The 18,170-nt window shown below is 55.8% G+C and overlaps 2 protein-coding genes across 3 annotated transcripts; one reads left to right on the top strand and one right to left on the bottom strand.

The window, feature by feature from the left end:
- The first annotated feature begins 43 nt into the window (after positions 1-43).
- EMC6 (ER membrane protein complex subunit 6) lies at positions 44-2,304 on the top strand. The gene is made up of 2 exons (XM_054575879.1): positions 44-183; positions 390-2,304. Exon 2 carries the CDS (start codon positions 428-430, stop codon positions 758-760), a length of 333 nt encoding a protein of 110 aa, XP_054431854.1. The 5' UTR covers positions 44-183; positions 390-427; the 3' UTR covers positions 761-2,304.
- A 3,824-nt stretch (positions 2,305-6,128) lies between these two features.
- Positions 6,129-15,969, bottom strand: P2RX5 (purinergic receptor P2X 5). 2 transcript variants are annotated; one of them, XM_054575645.1, is made up of 12 exons: positions 15,594-15,969; positions 12,559-12,709; positions 11,881-11,952; positions 11,525-11,600; positions 11,344-11,440; positions 11,002-11,082; positions 10,572-10,710; positions 9,926-10,062; positions 9,331-9,424; positions 9,134-9,199; positions 7,581-7,663; positions 6,129-6,509 (listed from the first exon to the last, which is right to left on the bottom strand). In XM_054575645.1, exons 1-12 carry the CDS (start codon positions 15,728-15,730, stop codon positions 6,440-6,442), a joined length of 1,203 nt encoding a protein of 400 aa, XP_054431620.1. In that variant the 5' UTR covers positions 15,731-15,969; the 3' UTR covers positions 6,129-6,439. The 2 variants fall into 2 exon arrangements, with proteins under 2 accessions (XP_054431620.1, XP_054431621.1); XM_054575646.1 differs by having other exon boundaries at positions 15,647-15,969.
- Between the last annotated feature and the right edge of the window lie 2,201 nt (positions 15,970-18,170).

Raw genomic sequence — 18,170 nt, 5'->3', positions numbered from 1 at the left:
ACGGAGTGTAGGCGGAACGTGCTTGGGGCACCCGCAGCGCAGGCGCCAGAGGGCGGGAGTGAGGGGTTGACGCATGCGCAGCCGGGCCTTCCCAGCAGTCTCTAGAGCAACATGGCGCCGCGGGGTTCTGTACCTGTGACTGTCTGAGGGAAGGCCAAGTAACTGTCTGCGGCCGTGTTCCAGGTAACCGGGCGAGCCTGGGCGGGGAATGCAGACGTGCTGCCGCTCCCCCTAACCCCGAGCTCGCTGGAGCTCGCCCGAGCTTTCAGCCTCTCTGCGTCTTTTGAAGGTTCGAGTAGAGCGAGGTTTTGAAAGCCCTAAGGAGAGGGCCGGCATGAACCCGCTTGCTAAGCTCCGGGCGCCGCTTGTAACTTGGTTTTTCTCCGCAGCTCCGCGGGAAAGCAGAGACTGAGCCCCGGAGGGTGCGATGGCCGCTGTGGTGGCCAAGCGGGAAGGGCCGCCGTTCATCAGCGAGGCAGCTGTGCGAGGCAACGCCGCAGTCCTGGATTACTGCCGCACCTCAGTGTCAGCGCTGTCGGGGGCCACGGCCGGCATTCTCGGCCTCACCGGCCTCTACGGCTTCATCTTCTACCTGCTAGCCTCCATCCTGCTCTCCCTGCTCTTAATTCTCAAGGCGGGAAGGAGGTGGAACAAATATTTTAAGTCACGAAGACCTCTGTTTACAGGAGGTCTCATCGGAGGCCTCTTCACCTACGTCCTGTTCTGGACATTCCTCTATGGCATGGTGCACGTCTACTGAAATGGGGGCAGGGATGACTTTCTAAAAAAACCAGATTGGGAAGACTATTGCCAGAAATTAACAACGTGTAGAGTTACTTAGTTTTTAAATTGTTGAATTCGCTGCTTGTTCTGTAACGTTATAAGTAACTTATATCAAGACGAAGAGCTTGTAATATTCTTCAGATTAAATGAAGCGTGAGACACTGGGTGGAGTTTTTTCCTACCGTAACGCATACCCCCTGTCTGCCGTGGCTGCAGAATCGCCGAGTTTTGACGCTTGGAGAGCTGGGACTGAGGCTTAGTCTTCTGTAATTTCCTTGCATTTACACTAGGGCCTAAATACGCAGAGAACTTAACATCCAAAGAACTAATAACAATATTTATTGTGTGTTCTATAGGCCAGGCATTGTGCCTTGTACGTTTTATGCCCATTATCTCATTTAATTCTAGCAATATCCTCATGGAGTAGATATGATTATTGTCCCCCGTTGATGAACGTAAGGCGGCAGAGGAGGCACAGTTTCAAAAAGGCAGAGGCAGGACTCAGATGCAGGTCTCTTCATTGCTCTTGCCGTATTGGCTGAGTGAACTTGTTCAGAGCCCAGCCTTCCCTTCCACTAACCCCTGCTTTCAGGTATGAATGATGTCCTGTCAGTTCCATTTCACCTAGTTACAGCTAAATGTCATTTTCATTTAAAAAAAATTCAAGCTCTTTTTTAAAATACGAAGATTATACAAACTGGACATTTTTAAACTAAACATTGGGCTTGTCTAGAGTGAACATGTTGCTCATAGAATTTATAGTCTAACTGGCAAGACCAGCATCACCTAATTCCACAGATATTTAAGTGATGGTAAGAGCTAGGAAAAGAGTACACAGGAACCCCAAGCTGAACCCAAGTTGGGAGGTGAGGTCGAGAAAGGCTTCTTTGAGGAAATAACAGAGAAGCGAAGGTTAAATGACAGCCAAGTAAAGTGTGGAGAAGGAGGTACTTACTTGCAAGAAAGCACACATGTGAGGGCCATTGGTCAGGAAAGAACCTGGCCTGTACTTGAAGCGTTAGAGCAGCTATGGGGTAGACCTGGACTGGGTCACCGAGGGCCACGGTGGGGTGTGTGGCTTTGATTCTAAGAGTAACAGAGAGTCTGGAAGTACTGGGGGAGGCCTTTGGGAGTTTTAGTTCGGTGTTAATGTGATCAGATTTGGATGATTTTTTTTTTTTTTATTTAAATCAGTTTTAGATCAGAAGGGATCTGAGAGCTTGAATTCAAGTTGCCTAGGCAGGTGGTATTGGCCCATGGCCAGTGATGGAAATGGATCTGGGACCCAGGCTTCCTGAATTCCATTTTGGGTTCCGGTCCATGTGCTCACACGTTGAAGCCAAGAAGCAGCTGAGGCCACAGCTCTGCCCCCCTGTCCCCCAGTGACTTCATCGGAGCCCTTACCCTGACCGCCGGCACTGACGGTGCTTGCAGTCATGGTTTGCACCCCCTCTCCAGAACTCCGCAGTCCTGCTCAGCGCCTTCTCTGAGTGGGAAGAGAGGATTCGTTCCTGATGCGCGCTAAGGAAGAAGGGGCCGGGGCAGGGGGGAGGGTGGGGGCGGCACAGTGAGGGAGGACGAGGTAAATGAGCTGATTTACTTAACTCTTCCTCTGTTAAGCAGTAAGTTTGAAATGTTCACTATTATAAAAAATATTGCAATGAATGTTTTCATATCTATATTTTTAAGGAAATTTAATAAGCTAGAGCACAAGATTAAAACTTAATTCCAAATGCTTTCCAGAGTTTTATCAAATCATTGAATGAAAAGTGCCATTTTATCAGTGCCTTCCTAGTCCTAACGTTTGCTAATTTAAAGGGTTTCCTTACTTTCACTTGAACTTCTTTGCAAGATAGGAACATAATATATTGCTCACTAATCATTTCTGTGTCTGCTTCTTTTGGTCTCACTTTCTCCTTCTATTTTCCTCTAAAACAGGTGACCACGAAGTCATGAAGGGAGAAAAATCATGACACATTTAAAATTAATCCTTTTATTGTTTTATAACCACATAACAATGTCAGAGAATACATTTTCTGGGCAGGTCCCAGAAAATTTGCCAACTTCCCCCCTTTAATTCAGTGTACTGGCCTAAGGGAAACAAACACCTGGATGAAAGGAGTGCCTTTGGAGAGAACACTCTTACGTCCACTGAGAGTCTGCTCTGGGGAAAGTTGCATCACTTGGGTAGAGGCGGTGGGTTGGAACCAGGTGAGCCCTTTTCCAGATGTACAGGATGCCATGCCAAGTGGCATGATTTAGGGACTCTGCAGGGCACTGTAGTCTTTAGCTGGGGCGCTTAGAGGCACCGGGAGGACGTCTCGTTCCCCCTTCACAAGCGGTCCCCCAGTGGGCTGTCAGCCACTGAGAAGAAAGAACTGATGGGGTGGCAGGAAGAAAAGGCAGCCATGACTGGTCGGTCCTCACGACCCCTGCCTCAGGGGTAGAGGGCCTGGGCTCCTCACGGTGGGGCCCCACAATGTCATGGATAGCACCCAATTTACAAATTTATTTTTGACCAAGGCACGGAATAACACAGTCGTTAGGCAAAGCCAGTTGGATGGCTTTAGGCCAGGGCCTGAACATGCACGGACAATTCACGGGCTCCTGCTCTGTCAGCCCTGGGAGGCTGCTGTGCCCGTCTTCCTGCCGAGGCCACGGCTGCCCTGAGAAAGAGGGGCTTCCCCGGGTTCAGAAGGAGCTCAAGTCCCTGCTTCACTTCTCATCTCAAAGCCAGTTTCCGTAAGATTAATGAGCCCTTCCCCGCCCCACACCAACATTATGAAAAAGACCAAAAGAAAAAAGAAGACAGGGAAGGGACTGGGGGACGGGCTAAAGCGAGGGAACTTCAGCAACGTGCACATGTGCAGCACGATCCAGAAGCTGTAGTGGGGTCACTGGCTTTTCTGAGCATGGCCCCCCGACATGTAGTAGGAAGGCCCCCTGGAAAGCTTTGCTGCACTTGAAGAAACAATTTAGGCTGAGCAAGCCCTCCGTGGCAGTGAAGTTTAGTGGGGCAGCCCTTAGAGTTGATGGAAAGGGCCCTGGCCGGTAGCTTGGTTGGTTAGACTAACCAACTAGCCGTTAGAGCATTGTCCCAGCATGGTAGTGTTCCCAGTTCCATTCCCCCGGTCTGCGTTTCAGTGCTTCTCTCCCACCCCTGACCTCTGCCCCTTCCACTCTGAAATCAACAAGGGAAAAAAGTAAAGCTGATGACAGCCTCACAGCTACGGCTGCGCTGCCGTCCCCCAGTTCCTCAGCTGCCCCTTCTTGTCAAGGGGCTTTTACATGTGGTTCCCTTACCTGGAAGACTTCCTCCATCACCTGGTTAGACTGCTACTAGCCTTTCAGATTTCAATTTCTATGTCACTTCCTTGGGGAAACGCTCTCTGCCGCCTCCGTTCAAACCTCGGTTGGCCTGTGGCGGGGTGTGAGCCTACTGGTTAGGGTCCGCTCCCCCCGCCCCGGGCTGGAAGCTCTCCAGCAGGGGCTGTTTCTGTGTTGCTTGCCACTGTGTCACCAGCATTTAATCCAACACCTGACACGATAGGTATTCAGTAAATATTTACTGACTGGATAGTGCAGGAAAACATTTGCATTCCAGTATAAAGTAGCACAACTGTTTTTAGGTTTTATGGCTGCTGCCAAGCAATTCCAAAAACAGATTAAGAGAAACCAGATCAATTCCTGAGCAGCCTGCCCTTTTTCCCTTCCAAACATAAAAGTGAGATGCTGGATCATCCAGTCCAAGGGTTTGCCTTAGCGATGAAGCAAAGCACCGTACTGGATCGCCCAGAGTGCTCACTTCCTACTCAGAGGGCAGGTGGCCTTGCTGACTGGTTACCAGGCAGCTCACGGTCAGGGAGCTGCTTGCTCGAGGGACGTCTCAGACGCCTTCTGACCCTCTCCAAAGACCCCGAGGAAAGGAAGCTCACCTCCTCCTCTGTGTGCAGAGAAGAGCCAGGCTCCCCTGACCCAAGGGTGGCCCAGAGCACACTTCCAAGGAGGACACTCCCCAGGGGGGCCAGCAGCTGTGCAAACCCAGCCCTGGCGACCTTCGCTGCTGCGGAGTCCTAGGTCTCCCTTGGGCGTATTACACAGGGACTCCTCAGACACCGGAGGGGGGCCGGGGGAGAGCAAGCGAGCCAGCTGCCTCCCGGCGCAGTCTGCCAGCCCATTCCATCGAGTTCCTTCCTGACAAGGGGAGACTTGGTCTGATGTTACACGCATCAGGAAAAGTTCATTTCCTGAGGGAGGACACGAGTAACCAAGTGGATTCTCAGCTTGAAAACAAGGGAGCCGCTTGGAACTGGAAACACAGGTTGCCTCAAGAACAAGGGTGGGAGGGAAGCGTCCAGTGTATTCTTTGTACCTTTTAAATTGTGGATCATATATTATCTAGTTAAAATATTTTAATTTAAATGAACTGAGTGTAATGCTCCTTTCCCTGGGGCAGGGAGGGAGGTCCTGTCAGTCTCAAGGTAGAATGTGTGCAAGTCTGACATAGAAGTTAGCACCACCCACCAAAGCTGGCTCTTTTCCTCCTTCAGAGCCAGGCTTTGCAGATCTGCTCAACCAGGGCCCCTCAAAATGTACTGGGTGCACGAATCACTTGGGAGTGTTATTGAAACATAGGTTCTGATTTAGGAGAAAGGGAGGGACCAGAGACTGCACGGCGAGGCGATGCTGCTGGTCCAGGGACCACACTTTGAATAGCAAAGCTCTACAGCCACCAGGGGAGGGAAGCAGCAGAGTTCTGCAGGGTGGGGCTGCGATGGAGGGGGTGGAGAAGGAGGGGCAGGGGTGAGGTGCGAGGACCCCCCCCAATAAGGGTTCCACCTGCTGAGTGAGCACCTTGCAGACCCAGCCAGCCTTTGAGGAGGGAGGGAGGGAGGGAGGGAAGCTGGGCAGAGACATCCAACCCCAGAAGAGCAAGAGCCAAATCACAGACAACACTCATCCAAGTGGGTGAGCACTGTGCCCAGAGGTTCCCCAGGCTGGGCGGGTCAGGCTGGAGCAGAGGCCCTGCCTCCCCTTCCTCGCCTTACCCAGAAGCCCTCAGAGACTGCCTGTCCCCCAAGGGCCAACTGCCTCCTGAAGGGTCCAGTCCTCTCCTGGTTGCCTCCTTGGCCACCTTTAAATTGAATCCCTGGGGGCAAAGGTCTTTCTCTGAGGGGTTATCGTGTTCTATGGGAATCTGTGCAAGTCTCAGCTAGAGGCTGATGGCCAGAGTGGCTGAGCCTGGCTATCATGTCTGCTGCCTCTGAAGGGAATGACACATGTGCGCCCCTCCCCGAGGGCCCAGTCAGCATCTCATTTGAGCATCTCTTGGACAAGGCCCAGCCCACAGAAAAAAATGTTTACTGCATATATGAATAAATGAGTGAATCAATGTCCAGCTAGGCTCTCAGAAAAAAGGAAAACACTCGTGTATCAGTGACACCCTGCCCTGCCCCGCTTCCCTCTCCAGGGTCTCCTCTTCTGGATCTGAGCCACTCTGGCCACCCGGAGACTCTCCTCCCCACACATACAACAAAAAGCGTGTAGCAAGATCCCAGGATGAGACGGTGGTGCTGGAAGCCCCTGTCCCCCGCAGGCGCAGACAAGAGGCCGCCCCACTTTAGTGCTGCAGACGGTTCTGTCCTGCTGTCTTCCCCTACGCCTCCACTGTCTGCAGGCTCTGCAGCTGCTCCACGTTCACCTTTCCATTTGCTGAGTGGCCAGACCTTTGGGGGTGAGGGTAGGGGAAGGGGGCACACAGAGGGCAGAGAGCATGGTTGGGAACGCTGTGGACAGGGACAGCCCACCTAAAGGCAAACTTCGCCCGTAGCAGCCTCTCGCTGGCAGCTCTGCAGGCACTGAGAGCATCCGCAGAGGCAGGCAGCGTGTCGGGGTCCCTGGCTGCAGCCCAGGCACGCGTGGGTGCTCAGGCCCAGGCCTCTGGAGCTGCCCCAGCAATGAGCAGCAGCGCTGGCGGTGGCGCCTCGTGCCTCCCACAATAGGTGGGGCTGCTCCGAGACCAGCAGGGTGGCCGTTCATCCCTGTCACAGGCTAAGGACCTCAGGCGAGCACCCAAGAAGTGACAGCTCAAGGAGCAGGTGGGGGCCCCTGGGTGCCCAGCCTTCCCCAGCAGACCCCCAGCCTCCTCTGCCTCCTTGCCCCAGCAGCTGCAGCCCCTACAGGCTCTCCTCCTTCACCCCTCTCCATGCTTCGCCCTTCCTCTCTGTCCCAGTCCTTTTCTTACCCCTACTCTGCCCAGGCCCAGCTCCTGGCTGGAGGCTGCCAACCCCTGAGTCAGCAAGGAATGAAAGCTGGGGCAGGAGCGAAGTTCACCCCAGGCCAGCCAACTCCTCCTGGGATGCGGTTTACAAGAGGAGAATTGCAGAGCCTGAGCCTAGCTGGGTGGCAGGGGCCCCTGTGCAGCCCCCGCTGGGAAAATAAGCAGGAGTCAGGGGAAACAGGCCCAGAAAGGGTCAGGCCCCTGCTCTCGAGCACACGGGGAGGCAGAGGCCAGGCCCCTCCTGTCTCAGCCCGGGGCTCCCTCCTGCACCAGGCTGCAGCCACACCTGCGGAAACAAACAGGCTGCCCCGGACATTGCCCCAGGGCAGGGCAGCCCTCGGGCAACCTGTCAGCACAGCCACCACCCTCGGAGGCTCAGGCACCTCCAGAAATTCCACTTCGAGAGGCACTTAGGGAAAGCATCTGCCCAGGGTAAAGGTCCTGAGACAGGGCGGGGGCTGACGGAGGCGCCTCCACGAGGCTCCCGGTGGGCCGCTGGGGAAGAGGCATAGCTGACCTTACTTCCTCATATTTCTTGTTGCGGTAAAAGTTGCTCTTTTTGATGAAGTAGATGAGTACCAGGTCGCAGAGGAAAGACCCCTGCAAAAGAGTTGGGGATCCCTGACTCAGAACCCTAAACCTCTGGACAGCCCACAGACACTTGACCATACTCACCCCATTCAATCCTGTCACAGTCCCAGAAGGGGGCATCGCTGTCCCCATTTCATAGATGGTAAAACTGAGCTCAAAAAGAGGCACCTTTGTTTAAGGCCACCAAGCTGCTCCGTGGTAGAGCCCAGGTTAGCCTGGCATCCATCTGATCCCTCGGGCTGAGCACCTCCCACACTAGCCTGACTCCGTCAAACTAGATCTCTAGCAAATGTCTGCGGAGCATTCACCAGGTGCCCGGTATGGCGCGCGGCGGTGGGGGGGGGGGGGGCGGGGGGGGCGGGCGCGGGGCAGGGAGAAATAGGACAATGAGGCCCTCTGGGGACTCGCCCTCTGGTGCAGAAGACAAGCGTGTAACTTATGGCACAGAGCGACAAGTCCTATGATGGGGAGAGGAGCAGGGGAGCAGAGAGAAGGTGGGAACTGACTCAGCTTGGGCTGAGTCTTGCGGGCCAAATAGGAATTTATACAAAGGGAGACTCAAAGCTCGAGATGGGCATTGGAGACATCGGAACAAGCTTGTCCTGCCTGGGAAATTCCGCAGGCATTTGGGGAAGAGCTGGAGACACTTCTGGGGAGGTAGATGGGGACCAGCCTGCAAAGCTCCTTAAACTACCTTTAAGACATTGGTTCTAATCCTCTAGGGGGCAGCACTGAGGGCTTTGAATGGGGGCAGGACACAATCAGAATTGTGGCATTTTGAAAAGATCCTTCTGGTAGTCGCTGTGAGAGATACATTGGCGAGGGTCTGAATGACAAGAACACCACAGCGGTGGCCAAGGAACGAGAAGGCGGCCCGAGCTAACCCAGCTGGGACCTTCTGACACCCGAGCACATTCATTTCGGGCCAGAGTGCCTTGCGCAAATGCCTGTCTCCTCCACCAGAGGGCGTATCCACCGGCAACACAGAGGGGGCTTCCTGAAGGACTGAGAGAGGGTAGGGACGGGAGGAGGTGGGTGGCTGGACCCACAGGGAACCAGGTCCTCTGACCCTGGGCTCTGCACACTCTTTTCTGCCCCCACCCCCGGATGCCAAAAATATTTTTATCAATTCTTTGTTTCACAGGGCCACGGTTGAGAAAGCCTGTATAAACCCGGACCCTTCCTCTTTTTACAAGTGGAGATGAGGCTTAAGAAGTTCGGGGCTAGTCCAGTATCCCCAAGAACCCCCAGCTCCAGAGCAATGTGCAGTTGCCCCTCTGGCTCTGGAAAGAGAAACCTAGGCAGTCCCTGCCCCCCGGGGGCCGCGGGAGGGATATGAAGTCCCAGAAAGTCCTCTTTACCGGCATCTGCACTGACATGCCAGCTCTTTCTGGGGCATTGGGACAGCTCCCCTGGGGTATGTCCCCCTCCCCCACCGGTGCTCAGAGGGTAAAGGGGAAGGAGGGGAGGGGTACTCACAACACCCATGAGCGCCACCCCCGAGCCCACGTTGATGACTGTGGGGATGATGCTGAACTTCCCCGCCTGAAGCACAGGGAGAGACAAGGCTCAGTGAGGGAGTCAGGTGGACAGCAGGACCCCCAGGGACTTCAACCAGAGCCCTCCCAGCAGGCCTGCCCCGCCCCGGGCCTGCCCAGGAGACACAGGGCACACACCCTGCCATTCACCATGACGTCAAAGCGGATCCCATAAGCTTTCATCAGGGTGCGGAACTCCACCCCAGCTCCGTCACGGTAATATTTGGCAAACCTGGGGAGACACAGCCCAGGGGAGACCTCAGCCTTGCTAGGCCTTCCCTGTTTGGCAACGCAGGCTTAGCTGCTTTGGAGATTTATAAGCACCCCCCAGGACCTGGCTCACAGCAGCCCCAGGAAAGGTTGCACGTCTTCTCACTGACATTATGCTAAAGCATTCGTCCCGATCTTTGAAGTCCTTGCCAGACCTCCCCCAGGAGACAAGGCCCTTCCCACCACACGCAGGGCCAGCCCGGGGCCACCAAAGCACGGCCAGAGCTGACCCAGCTGAGAAGGCAGGCCTCAGCTTCACAGCGGCGAGCCCCCAGGGCGATGGCAGACCCTTCTCTCCTCTTGCAGAGGCCCTCTGGGAGGCCATCCCTCACCCCTCCTCAGCTGTCTCCCCGCACCTCCCACCCAGACTCGGATCCCAAGGAAGGGCTATCACAGCGCCGGCACCGGGAAAGGACACAGGACATGGACAGAGCCATGAGGCAGCCGGCCCAGCCCCAGGTACCTGAAGTTATACCCGGAAGAGACAGAGCTCCCTGGAAACCTGCTGTCCAGGCGGCTGAAATAATAGCGAGGGTTGCATTCGGACGGAGCTTTGTCAAGGTCACAGTCCCACTCGATCTGGATTCCTATCACACCGCCCTGGGTGAAAAAGAGACGAGTCCGTGCACAACATTTTTGGAGATGGACAGTAGTCATGGAGCAGCTCTTCACGGAGAGCTGGACAAGCCTGGGGACGTGCTGAGGCCCGGGGTCAGCTTGGCTGGAGCATCCTCCTGGAAGGAGGGTGGAAGGCCCATGTGCCCAGTGTCCTCCTGCCTCATACGTCAAACGGGACAAGAACTACTCAGGCGCCTTACACAGAGCCAGAGTGTGCCGGGGGCTCCTTTTGGTTCAGGTTCAGCCGCTGCCCCAGCGCCTGAGCCAAAAGGCAGGTCCCAAGTGTGCCCCTCGCCGAGTGCCCCAGGTCCAAGCGCAGGCACCGCAGGCTGTGTGTCACACAAATTCTGGCAATGGCAGTTCCTGGGGCAGGTGACTTTGCAGGGCCACCCCAGCCTGTGGGTCTCCCCGCACACTCCCTCCTCGTTACAGAGCCCCAGCCCAGAGCACCGGGGCCCCCAGGGAAGGCGCCCTGAGCACACACCACTCACCTGCAGGGCGATCTCCTGGAAGTTAGTCCCCGTCAGTCTGACCACAGACCCCAGTCGGAAGATGGGGCAGTAGGGGTTCTTGGGGCCAAATTGACAGGACTTCAGGTAAGCTTTGTCTTTGGTGTCCAGCACATTGGTCCTGGGGGGAGGCCATGAACAGACCAGCGAAATGAAGGTAGACTTGCTGTTTCCAGGCCAGAAACAGGACCAGGCCCAGGAGTCACAGAGCTCCCCACCCAGCCCACGCGGACATCCTCCTGCATTCAAGAGCACAGCCCCACCCCCACACAGGGGAAGGGGCGCCCAGCGCCCCCCAGTGGTTCATTCACACATGAATGTCACATACACAGGGACCCCTACACAGCCCCCCGGGGGGGGGGGCCAAGCCAAGGCCCCACCTCTGGGTCCCCAGTAGCTGAGCCCCACATACTTGGAGAAGTTGAATTTGGGGAAACGAATGAAGTTCTTTATGTAAACAGTAAAGTCTTCAGCCTCGCCCAGGAGCGGCTTCCTGCAAACCAAGCCAGGGCAGCCCGTGAGGGAGCCCTGCCCGCTCAGCCCCCGCCTTGGCCTGTGGTGGGGCTGAGGCCTGCCTGCCCCCTGGGCACCCCGCCGCCTCGGCCAGGACAGTTCATTCGTTCATGCCGGGGTGGTGCTCAGGCCTTCGGGGGTGTCCTGAGAACGAGGGCCCCACTGGGCGTGTCTTGCCATCAGGCTGGGCCCGCCGCCGGGAACAGGTAACTCCTCGGGGCCCCGAGCCACGGCCACTTACTCTGGCCTGGACTTTTTCTCCACTGGGCACCAGGCGAAGATCTCACAGGTTCCCCTTGTCAGGTTCTCCGCCCGCACGCAGCGGCCGGTCCTCACTCCTGCAGGGGGCACAGGGACAATGCCAGGCGTCCCTGGCCCCAAGCTCCCTGTTGCCCCCCAGCCGTGGCCACTCCAGGCCTCACCATTTCCAGTCATGACGGGCTTCCCAGGAGGGCAGTCGCTGTCCTCATAGCACAGGGCATCCGAAATGCTTTCGCTCTACCAAGGGAGGAAGGGCGCCTGTGCAGAGGTCCCCGCAGGGCCCCTAGCTCCAAGCCGGTCCCACCCCAGGGGCTGGGAGAGGTTCCTCCCCTGCCTGGGGCCACACACCCTTTGAGAACCTGTTTCTCCCCCAACCCATACAGGCACAAGGCCCTGCGCACAGACCCCCAGGGCCCTTGGAGGGGACAGAAACCCCCGCTTCCAGAGGAGAAGGGTAGAGGCCACCGGGGCTGGTGGGTCTCCCTGCGCCTCCCCAGCTCTCCGCCCCAAATCGAACCTCAGCACAGGTTTCCTGTCGCTGGTTAGGGGTCACAATCAAGTTGGTGATGACGAAGAAGACATTCTCTCCCTGAGGAAACAGAGATTATGGAACCTCCTTGTGCCCTCTTGGGGCCCCTCCTTCCCAGGGCTGCCCAGCAGGCAGTGGGGTCCCCGGATGGGTGTTGGGGAAACTGGGGCCATGAAATCAGTGGATCCCATCCCACCCTTCTGCCCACTGACCTCACAGTCCTGAGGAGATGACCTTTCATAGGTTTATTCCAGGCCCATACCCACAAACTGCCCCCGCCCCAGAAATCCCAATTCTGACCTCAGTCTCTGGGGTCCAGGCTGAGGTCTGGGAGGAGAAGGAGCAGTGAAGGGGCAGCTCTGGCCCAAGCAGACTGCGCACAGGCCAGGGAGCTAACCTAAGGGCTCACACTGACCAGGGGTTTCTCTGAGCCCCATTTGGTCTCAGCAGGCTCAGGGTTTCTTGGGAACAGAGCAGCTCCCTGAGGCACAGTCAAGGAGGGAAGGAGTCAGGCCTGGGGGAGGGATCTGGACAGGGTCTGTATTTATAAACTCTGGCAGCTGTTCTGGGCCCAGGGAGGCAATAGATCGAGGTCCCTGGGTCCTGGAGCAGCTTCCCACATGACCCACCCCAGCCAGGCCCTGCCAGGTTGGGTAGAGCTCAGACCTGGGGGGGGATGACAAAGTCAGCAACATCCCAGAGCCGCTCCCCCAGCTCCGAAGTGTTGGTGAAGGCCACGCCCTTGACTTTGGTGATGATGCCGCTCTGCAGGGAGGTGTCGACCTCTTGGTAACCCTTCTTCACCAGGAACACCCACCTGCGGGAGGGGCCAGCGAGGTGGGCATCAGCCTTGTCACTACCCTCAGGTTTCCCCAAGCCCAGGGTGGGCGGGACAGGCTCAGGGCTCCACCCTTCCCACCGGCTCCTGGACTGGGCCGCCACTCCCTGTCCTGCAAGCAGCAGAGATGACAAGTAACACCAGGCCATAGCGTGCTGCTCCAAAAAAGATATAGAGATGGCCAAAAAGCACATGAAAAGATGCTTAATGGCATTAGTTACTAGGGAAATGCAAATAGAAGCCATGAAATGAAATACCAATGAAAATGAAACAATGAAACACCACTCCACACTCAATAAGATGGCTATAACCAAAATCGTGGAAAAAGCAAGTGTCGGTGAGAATGTGGAGAAATCAGTGCTGCTGGTGGAGACATAAAATAGTGCAGCTGCTGAGGAAAGGTTGTCTTGTGACCCAGCAATTCTATTCCTAAGTGTATGCCCAAGCAAAGTGAAAATGTATGTTTACACAAAAACTTGTTCATGAATGTTCTTAGCAGTGTCATTCATAGGAGTCGAAAAGCAGAAACAGTCCAAATGTCAATCAACCAATGGGTGGATGACCAAAATGTGGCACAGCCGTCCAACAGAATAGTAACTCAGCTGTAAACAGGAATGAAGTACCAACACAGGCTGCGACCTGGGTGAACCTTGAACACATTATGCCAAATAAAAGAAGCCAGCTCCCCACAGAAAAGTCCATCATGTATGATTTGATTTATATGAAATGCCAGAACGGGCAAGTGTATAAAGACAAAAAGTAGATTAGCAGTTGCCAGGGGATGGGGGCAGGGGAGAACTATGACTGACTGTTAATAGATAGTTTTCTTTGGGGGGTGTTGGAAATGCGCTGGAATTGGGGAGCGGTGAGGGTTGTACAACACTGAGAATATACTAAAAACCACATCATCGTATAATTGAAAATGATTAAAGTGTTGAATTATGTGCCTTTTACTGCAATTTAAAAATGACTTTTAGGAAAATCCTGTATTCTTCAAACAATGTCAATGTCATGAAATACAAAGAATGGCGCAGGAACAACTCCAAATTAAAGGAGCCTAAGAAGACACAGCAACTGAGCGCAAGGCCTGAGCCCACATTTTCTTTTGCTATAAAGGTAATTACTGGGACAATTCACAAAAGGTCAATAGCTTAGACAATAATAATATTTCAATGTTAACTCCCTAATCTTCCTACTTATACTTGGTTAAATTAGAAAATTCCTTATTTTGAAGAAATACACGATGCAGTATATAGGAGCAAAGAAGCATCAAGTTTGCAATGTACTCAAACAGTCAGAAAATACTGCCTGTACATGGAGAGAGAACATAGGACGACACATATGTAGTAAAACGCTAACATTTGGGGAATTTAGGTGAAGGGCATTAAAAAAGTTTTGGAACTACTCTTGTAACTTTTCTGTGAGTCTAAAATTATGTCGAAATACAAATAAAAGGATTTTTTTTTAAGTGGTATGTGTAAATTGCTCAGAGGTGTGCCTGGCACCGAGGAAGGGCTCGATGAACACGACTCGTCAGCTTATCGCCATCGTTCCCCTGTTAATGTTAGAAATTGTTTAGGTTAACCAAACCCTGGGAAAGCAGGGGAAACTGAGGCCAGGAGAGGTGATGCAGGAGCGGTGTGGGGCGCCCAGCCCCCCAGGCTGCCAGTGGGGTTCTCTGTATAGCCAACCAGAGCTGTGCCCACCCTCTTCATCTCTGGGGGGGGGGGGTGTCCTGGGCCCAAGACTGTCCCGTCTCTAAGGATCCAGAAGAGAGCTGAGCTCCTGGAGCCGACCGGCCATTTTGGTGGGGACACACCGGACCTGGCCTGGACAGAAACGTGCAGCAGGTACTGAAGGGACGTTCATTCACTCATTTATTTCACACCTGCTGCCTGAGCAGTTAGGTGATGCCAGGCCCCTTCCGGCCTGGTGGGGAGTCAGACACAGGAAGCAACTGAGTCTCCAAACAAGCATATAATTACATTATAGGAAATTATTCGACACGTGGGAGGAAAAGGAGAGGGAGCTACGGGAGATGCCAGGTGGGAGGAATGAGTGAGCACCAGGTAGAGGAGGAAGGCCCCCCTGGCTGGGGAACAGGCCTGGCCTCCCCGCTGGCGCCTCTGCTCCTCCCCCGGGCCGGAACTAGGGGGGACTCATCAGCACGTCCTGGAGGAATGGAAGAGGCGCATCTGCATTCTAGTCATCTGCTGTCATTTCCTCCCTCCACCTGCCCCCGCCATACTCAGGGGTGAGGGCTCTGGACAGTGCCTGGCAGAACAACCCCAAGGAGCTGCCCCTCCGCCGATCGCTCCGGCTTCTGCCACGCGGGAGGGGGTGTGGGTGGGGCAGACGGCTGGGGCAGGACCCCCAGCTGGACACCAGAGACGCCAGCCTCCGGTGGACTGAGTTGACCAGCGGGCATGCCAGGCTCATGAGTTGCCCCAGCCCGAGGCTTGGCACTGAGCTCGGTGATTATAAATAACCTGCCCAGTGTGGGAGGCTCCCAGGCGACAGCTGCAGCCCAGCCCCCTGCATCCTTGACCCCTTCCCGCAGCCCCAGCACCGGGGCTCCAGGCCTGGAGGAGGGCGCCGCCCAGGAAAAGCCTCATACATCGAGGCACCCAGGAGCCCCTATTACACCTTGTCACCTCCAGAGCCGCTGTCTCGGGAGCGGAAGGCTCCTTCCTCATCCCCCACTCACACTTAAGGGCTCAGGGAGAGCCCCCTCCCAGGCAGGGTCGCAGGCCCCAACTAGGTGCACACAGGCCTATTCCTGGGCTCTGGAGAGGCCACCGCTGCTGGCCCCCGCCACCCCCTCCGCCCCCCGCGCTTCCCGCGAGCCCCCCCGAGCACTCACACCACCAGGTAGGTCAGGATGGAGACCTGCAGCAGCCGGTAGAGCAGGCCCACCTTCTTGTTCTTGGCGATGACATACTTCTCCGTCTTGTAGTCGAACAGCGACTGGTAGAGCCCCTTGCAGCCCGCCTGCCCCATGGTGCTACCTCACCTGGGCCTGGGGACGGCGCCGCCACGCGTGTGCCGCATGGGAGCCGCCCCCGCCCGCCTTCGCCTCCCGCCGCCTCCGCGCTGCCCGGCCGTCTGCGCGGGGCGCCAGCTCCGCGCCGGGGAGGGCGCGCGCCGGGTGCCCGCGGGGCCGGGACAGCACTGCGGGGAGCTGGGCGGGGGCAGCGCCGAGCGGCGCGCTGCGACCTTGGCGCTACCCGTTCCTCCTCCCTGAGCTGACAGTGACACCAGCGGACTGCACCGCCCGCCCGCCACTGGCCTGGGAAGCCCGAGCGGAGACTGGGGACCACACGTGCCCCAGGCGTCACGGGCGGAGTGAGGAGACGGGGGATGAGAGAGAGCTGTTTTAAATCAGATCTCCCCTCCCCGCTTTCTCTGCTCCCACAGAAATCGCAGCGGTTCCTCCTTTGGAATAGACGGGGAAACAGAGGCCGGGGAAGAGGACCCTGCAGCCCAGGAAGAGGATGTGAACACCACGGGTTTCTCGGTTTTCCTTGCTCCCTGGCAGAACTCGGGCCCCCACCACGCAGACTGAAGACGACAGATCCCTGGCTCCTGGCAATCGAGTGGAGACTCCTGCTGCAGCAGCTACGGCAGGTGTAAAACCCCCAGTCCCGCGGAGTCGGTTGCTAGGCGGGTCGAGCGCCCACAGCAGCTGTGAACCACAGCTGGGGCAGACGGGTCGGGGTGGGAGCGGGGAGGCAAGGCCTCGGATCGTAAAATACAACTGCAAAAAAGATCTGTACCAACTTATTTGAAATGTTCCCAAAGCAAGACACCTAACCTAGGCCTCCAAGACGGCAACCCTCATAGCTAGTGAAATGAAAAGACCCAGTGGGGGCAGGGGTGAGGGAGGCATCTCAGGGACCAGCCCCGGAGAGGAGGCCCCCATGAGCAGTGCCTTTTGGCCGGGGGGCGGGGGGGGGGGGCGGGGCTGGCCTTGCTCCTTTTCTGCATCCCGCCATCCAACCAGAGCCCTGCTCAGCTTCCCAGCCCGGCCCCACACCCAAGGAGAACTTCCTCTCCCTGAACCAAAGGTTCTGGGTGTTGGAGGGGAACCTGATGTTCACCAGGTATGATCCCCTCTAAAAAGTAAAAAAAAAGCCCAGGGCAGAAGGTCTCCACTTTTAGTGTACAAGGGACTCATTTGGGAAAGTGCAGATTCCTGGGCCCTGCTCCAAAGCTTTAATTTGCTGAGTATAGAGTGGGGCCTGGGAATCTGTATTTGGCTCTCAAACTGTCATTTTGGGGGCACAGATCTTTGCACTTGTTCATCAATTTCAACTCAACTGCCATTTCCTCAAAAAGGCCTGTTCTTATTGCCACCCACCAAAGGTGGCCCCCACCCCAGTCTTTCTCTCCTATTACCTCTTCTTATTTCCTTAGAGCATGTGTCACTCTTGGATGTGGCCTCCTTTATTTATTGACTGTCCTCCCACTAGGACCATAAGCTCCAGGAGGCTGCGGACCTTACCTCTGGACATCTCTGTATCCCATGCCCACTGTTATGCCTGCCCCATAATAGTTTAGTACATGTTTGTTGAGTGAGTAAACAAACTCGGGACCAATTTTTTAAAATTTTTTAATTTATTGATTTCAGAGAGAGAGAGAGAGACAAAGGGAGGGAAGGAGGGAGAGAGAGAAAGAGTGAAGAAGACATCGATTTGTTGTTCCACTTATTTATGCATTCATGGGTTGATTTCTACATGTTCCCTGGTCAGGAATCGAACCCACAACCCTAGCGTATCAGGATGCACTCTAACCAGCTGGGCTACCCAGCCAGGGCTCAGACCCAATTTTTTAAACAAAAAAGGGATTTGGAGCTGCCACCCTATCTCCCTCATGACAAGGGATTTTTAGAAGCTGACATCATCCTGGAGGAAGGGCTTGGAAACTGTCACTAGACCTTCCTTCCTCGCTCTCCTGCCAGCCTCTTCCTCAGCCCTCCCCTCACACGGTTCTCCAGCACTCAGAGGAGCTGCAGCCTCAGGGGGGTGACATCCCACCTATGAAGATGCCTCTCAACCTGAGTCCATGGTGGGGGGCGGCCTTCCAGGAGCTTGCGGCCTGGGCCGGAGAGGAGCTCTGGGCTGGGAAGCCTTCCCCCCGCAGCCCCCACACTGCACAAGCAGCACATGGGTGGTGCTGCACTGGGTCTCCCCACTCCCCACGGGAGTTCCCAGCTTTGTGGTCTCTTCATTTTGCTGGGGGACCCCCCAGAGACCAGGGGAGTAACTGAGGCCCCAGGCCACAGGGAAGAATCTATGACCAGCCCCAGTCCAGGGCACTCCCCTATTCTTGCTTCCTTAAACCTTTACTGAGCACCTACTGTGTGCTGCTGGAGAGGCTGCACTGCCTAGCTCCCTGCCTTCTGGCTTGTCACAGCTGCCCCTCTGGCTTTAGAGAAGGG

This window comes from Pteronotus mesoamericanus, unplaced genomic scaffold (genome assembly GCF_021234165.1).
Source record: "Pteronotus mesoamericanus isolate MK-2021 breed Mesoamerican mustached bat unplaced genomic scaffold, CSHL_Meso_final contig_317, whole genome shotgun sequence".
Classification (NCBI taxonomy): domain Eukaryota; kingdom Metazoa; phylum Chordata; class Mammalia; order Chiroptera; family Mormoopidae; genus Pteronotus; species Pteronotus mesoamericanus.
Note: the sequence above shows the minus strand (reverse complement) of the source record. Positions and strands in the feature narration are given on the sequence as shown.

What these genes read in the sequence shown, in the direction of transcription:
- EMC6 (XM_054575879.1), top strand. Translation starts at nt 428, where the DNA reads ATGGCCGCTGTGGTGGCCAAGCGGGAAGGGCCGCCGTTCATCAGCGAG.
- P2RX5 (XM_054575645.1), bottom strand. Translation starts at nt 15,730, where the DNA reads ATGGGGCAGGCGGGCTGCAAGGGGCTCTACCAGTCGCTGTTCGACTAC. An exon ending in ACTTTGTCATCCCCCCCCAG is followed by an intron (nt 11,953 to 12,558) that starts GTCTGAGCTCTA and finishes CTGTTTCCTCAG; the next exon opens with GGAGAGAATGTCTTCTTCGT. An exon ending in TCTTCCGGGTATAACTTCAG is followed by an intron (nt 9,425 to 9,925) that starts GTACCTGGGGCT and finishes GTGTCTCCCCAG; the next exon opens with GTTTGCCAAATATTACCGTG.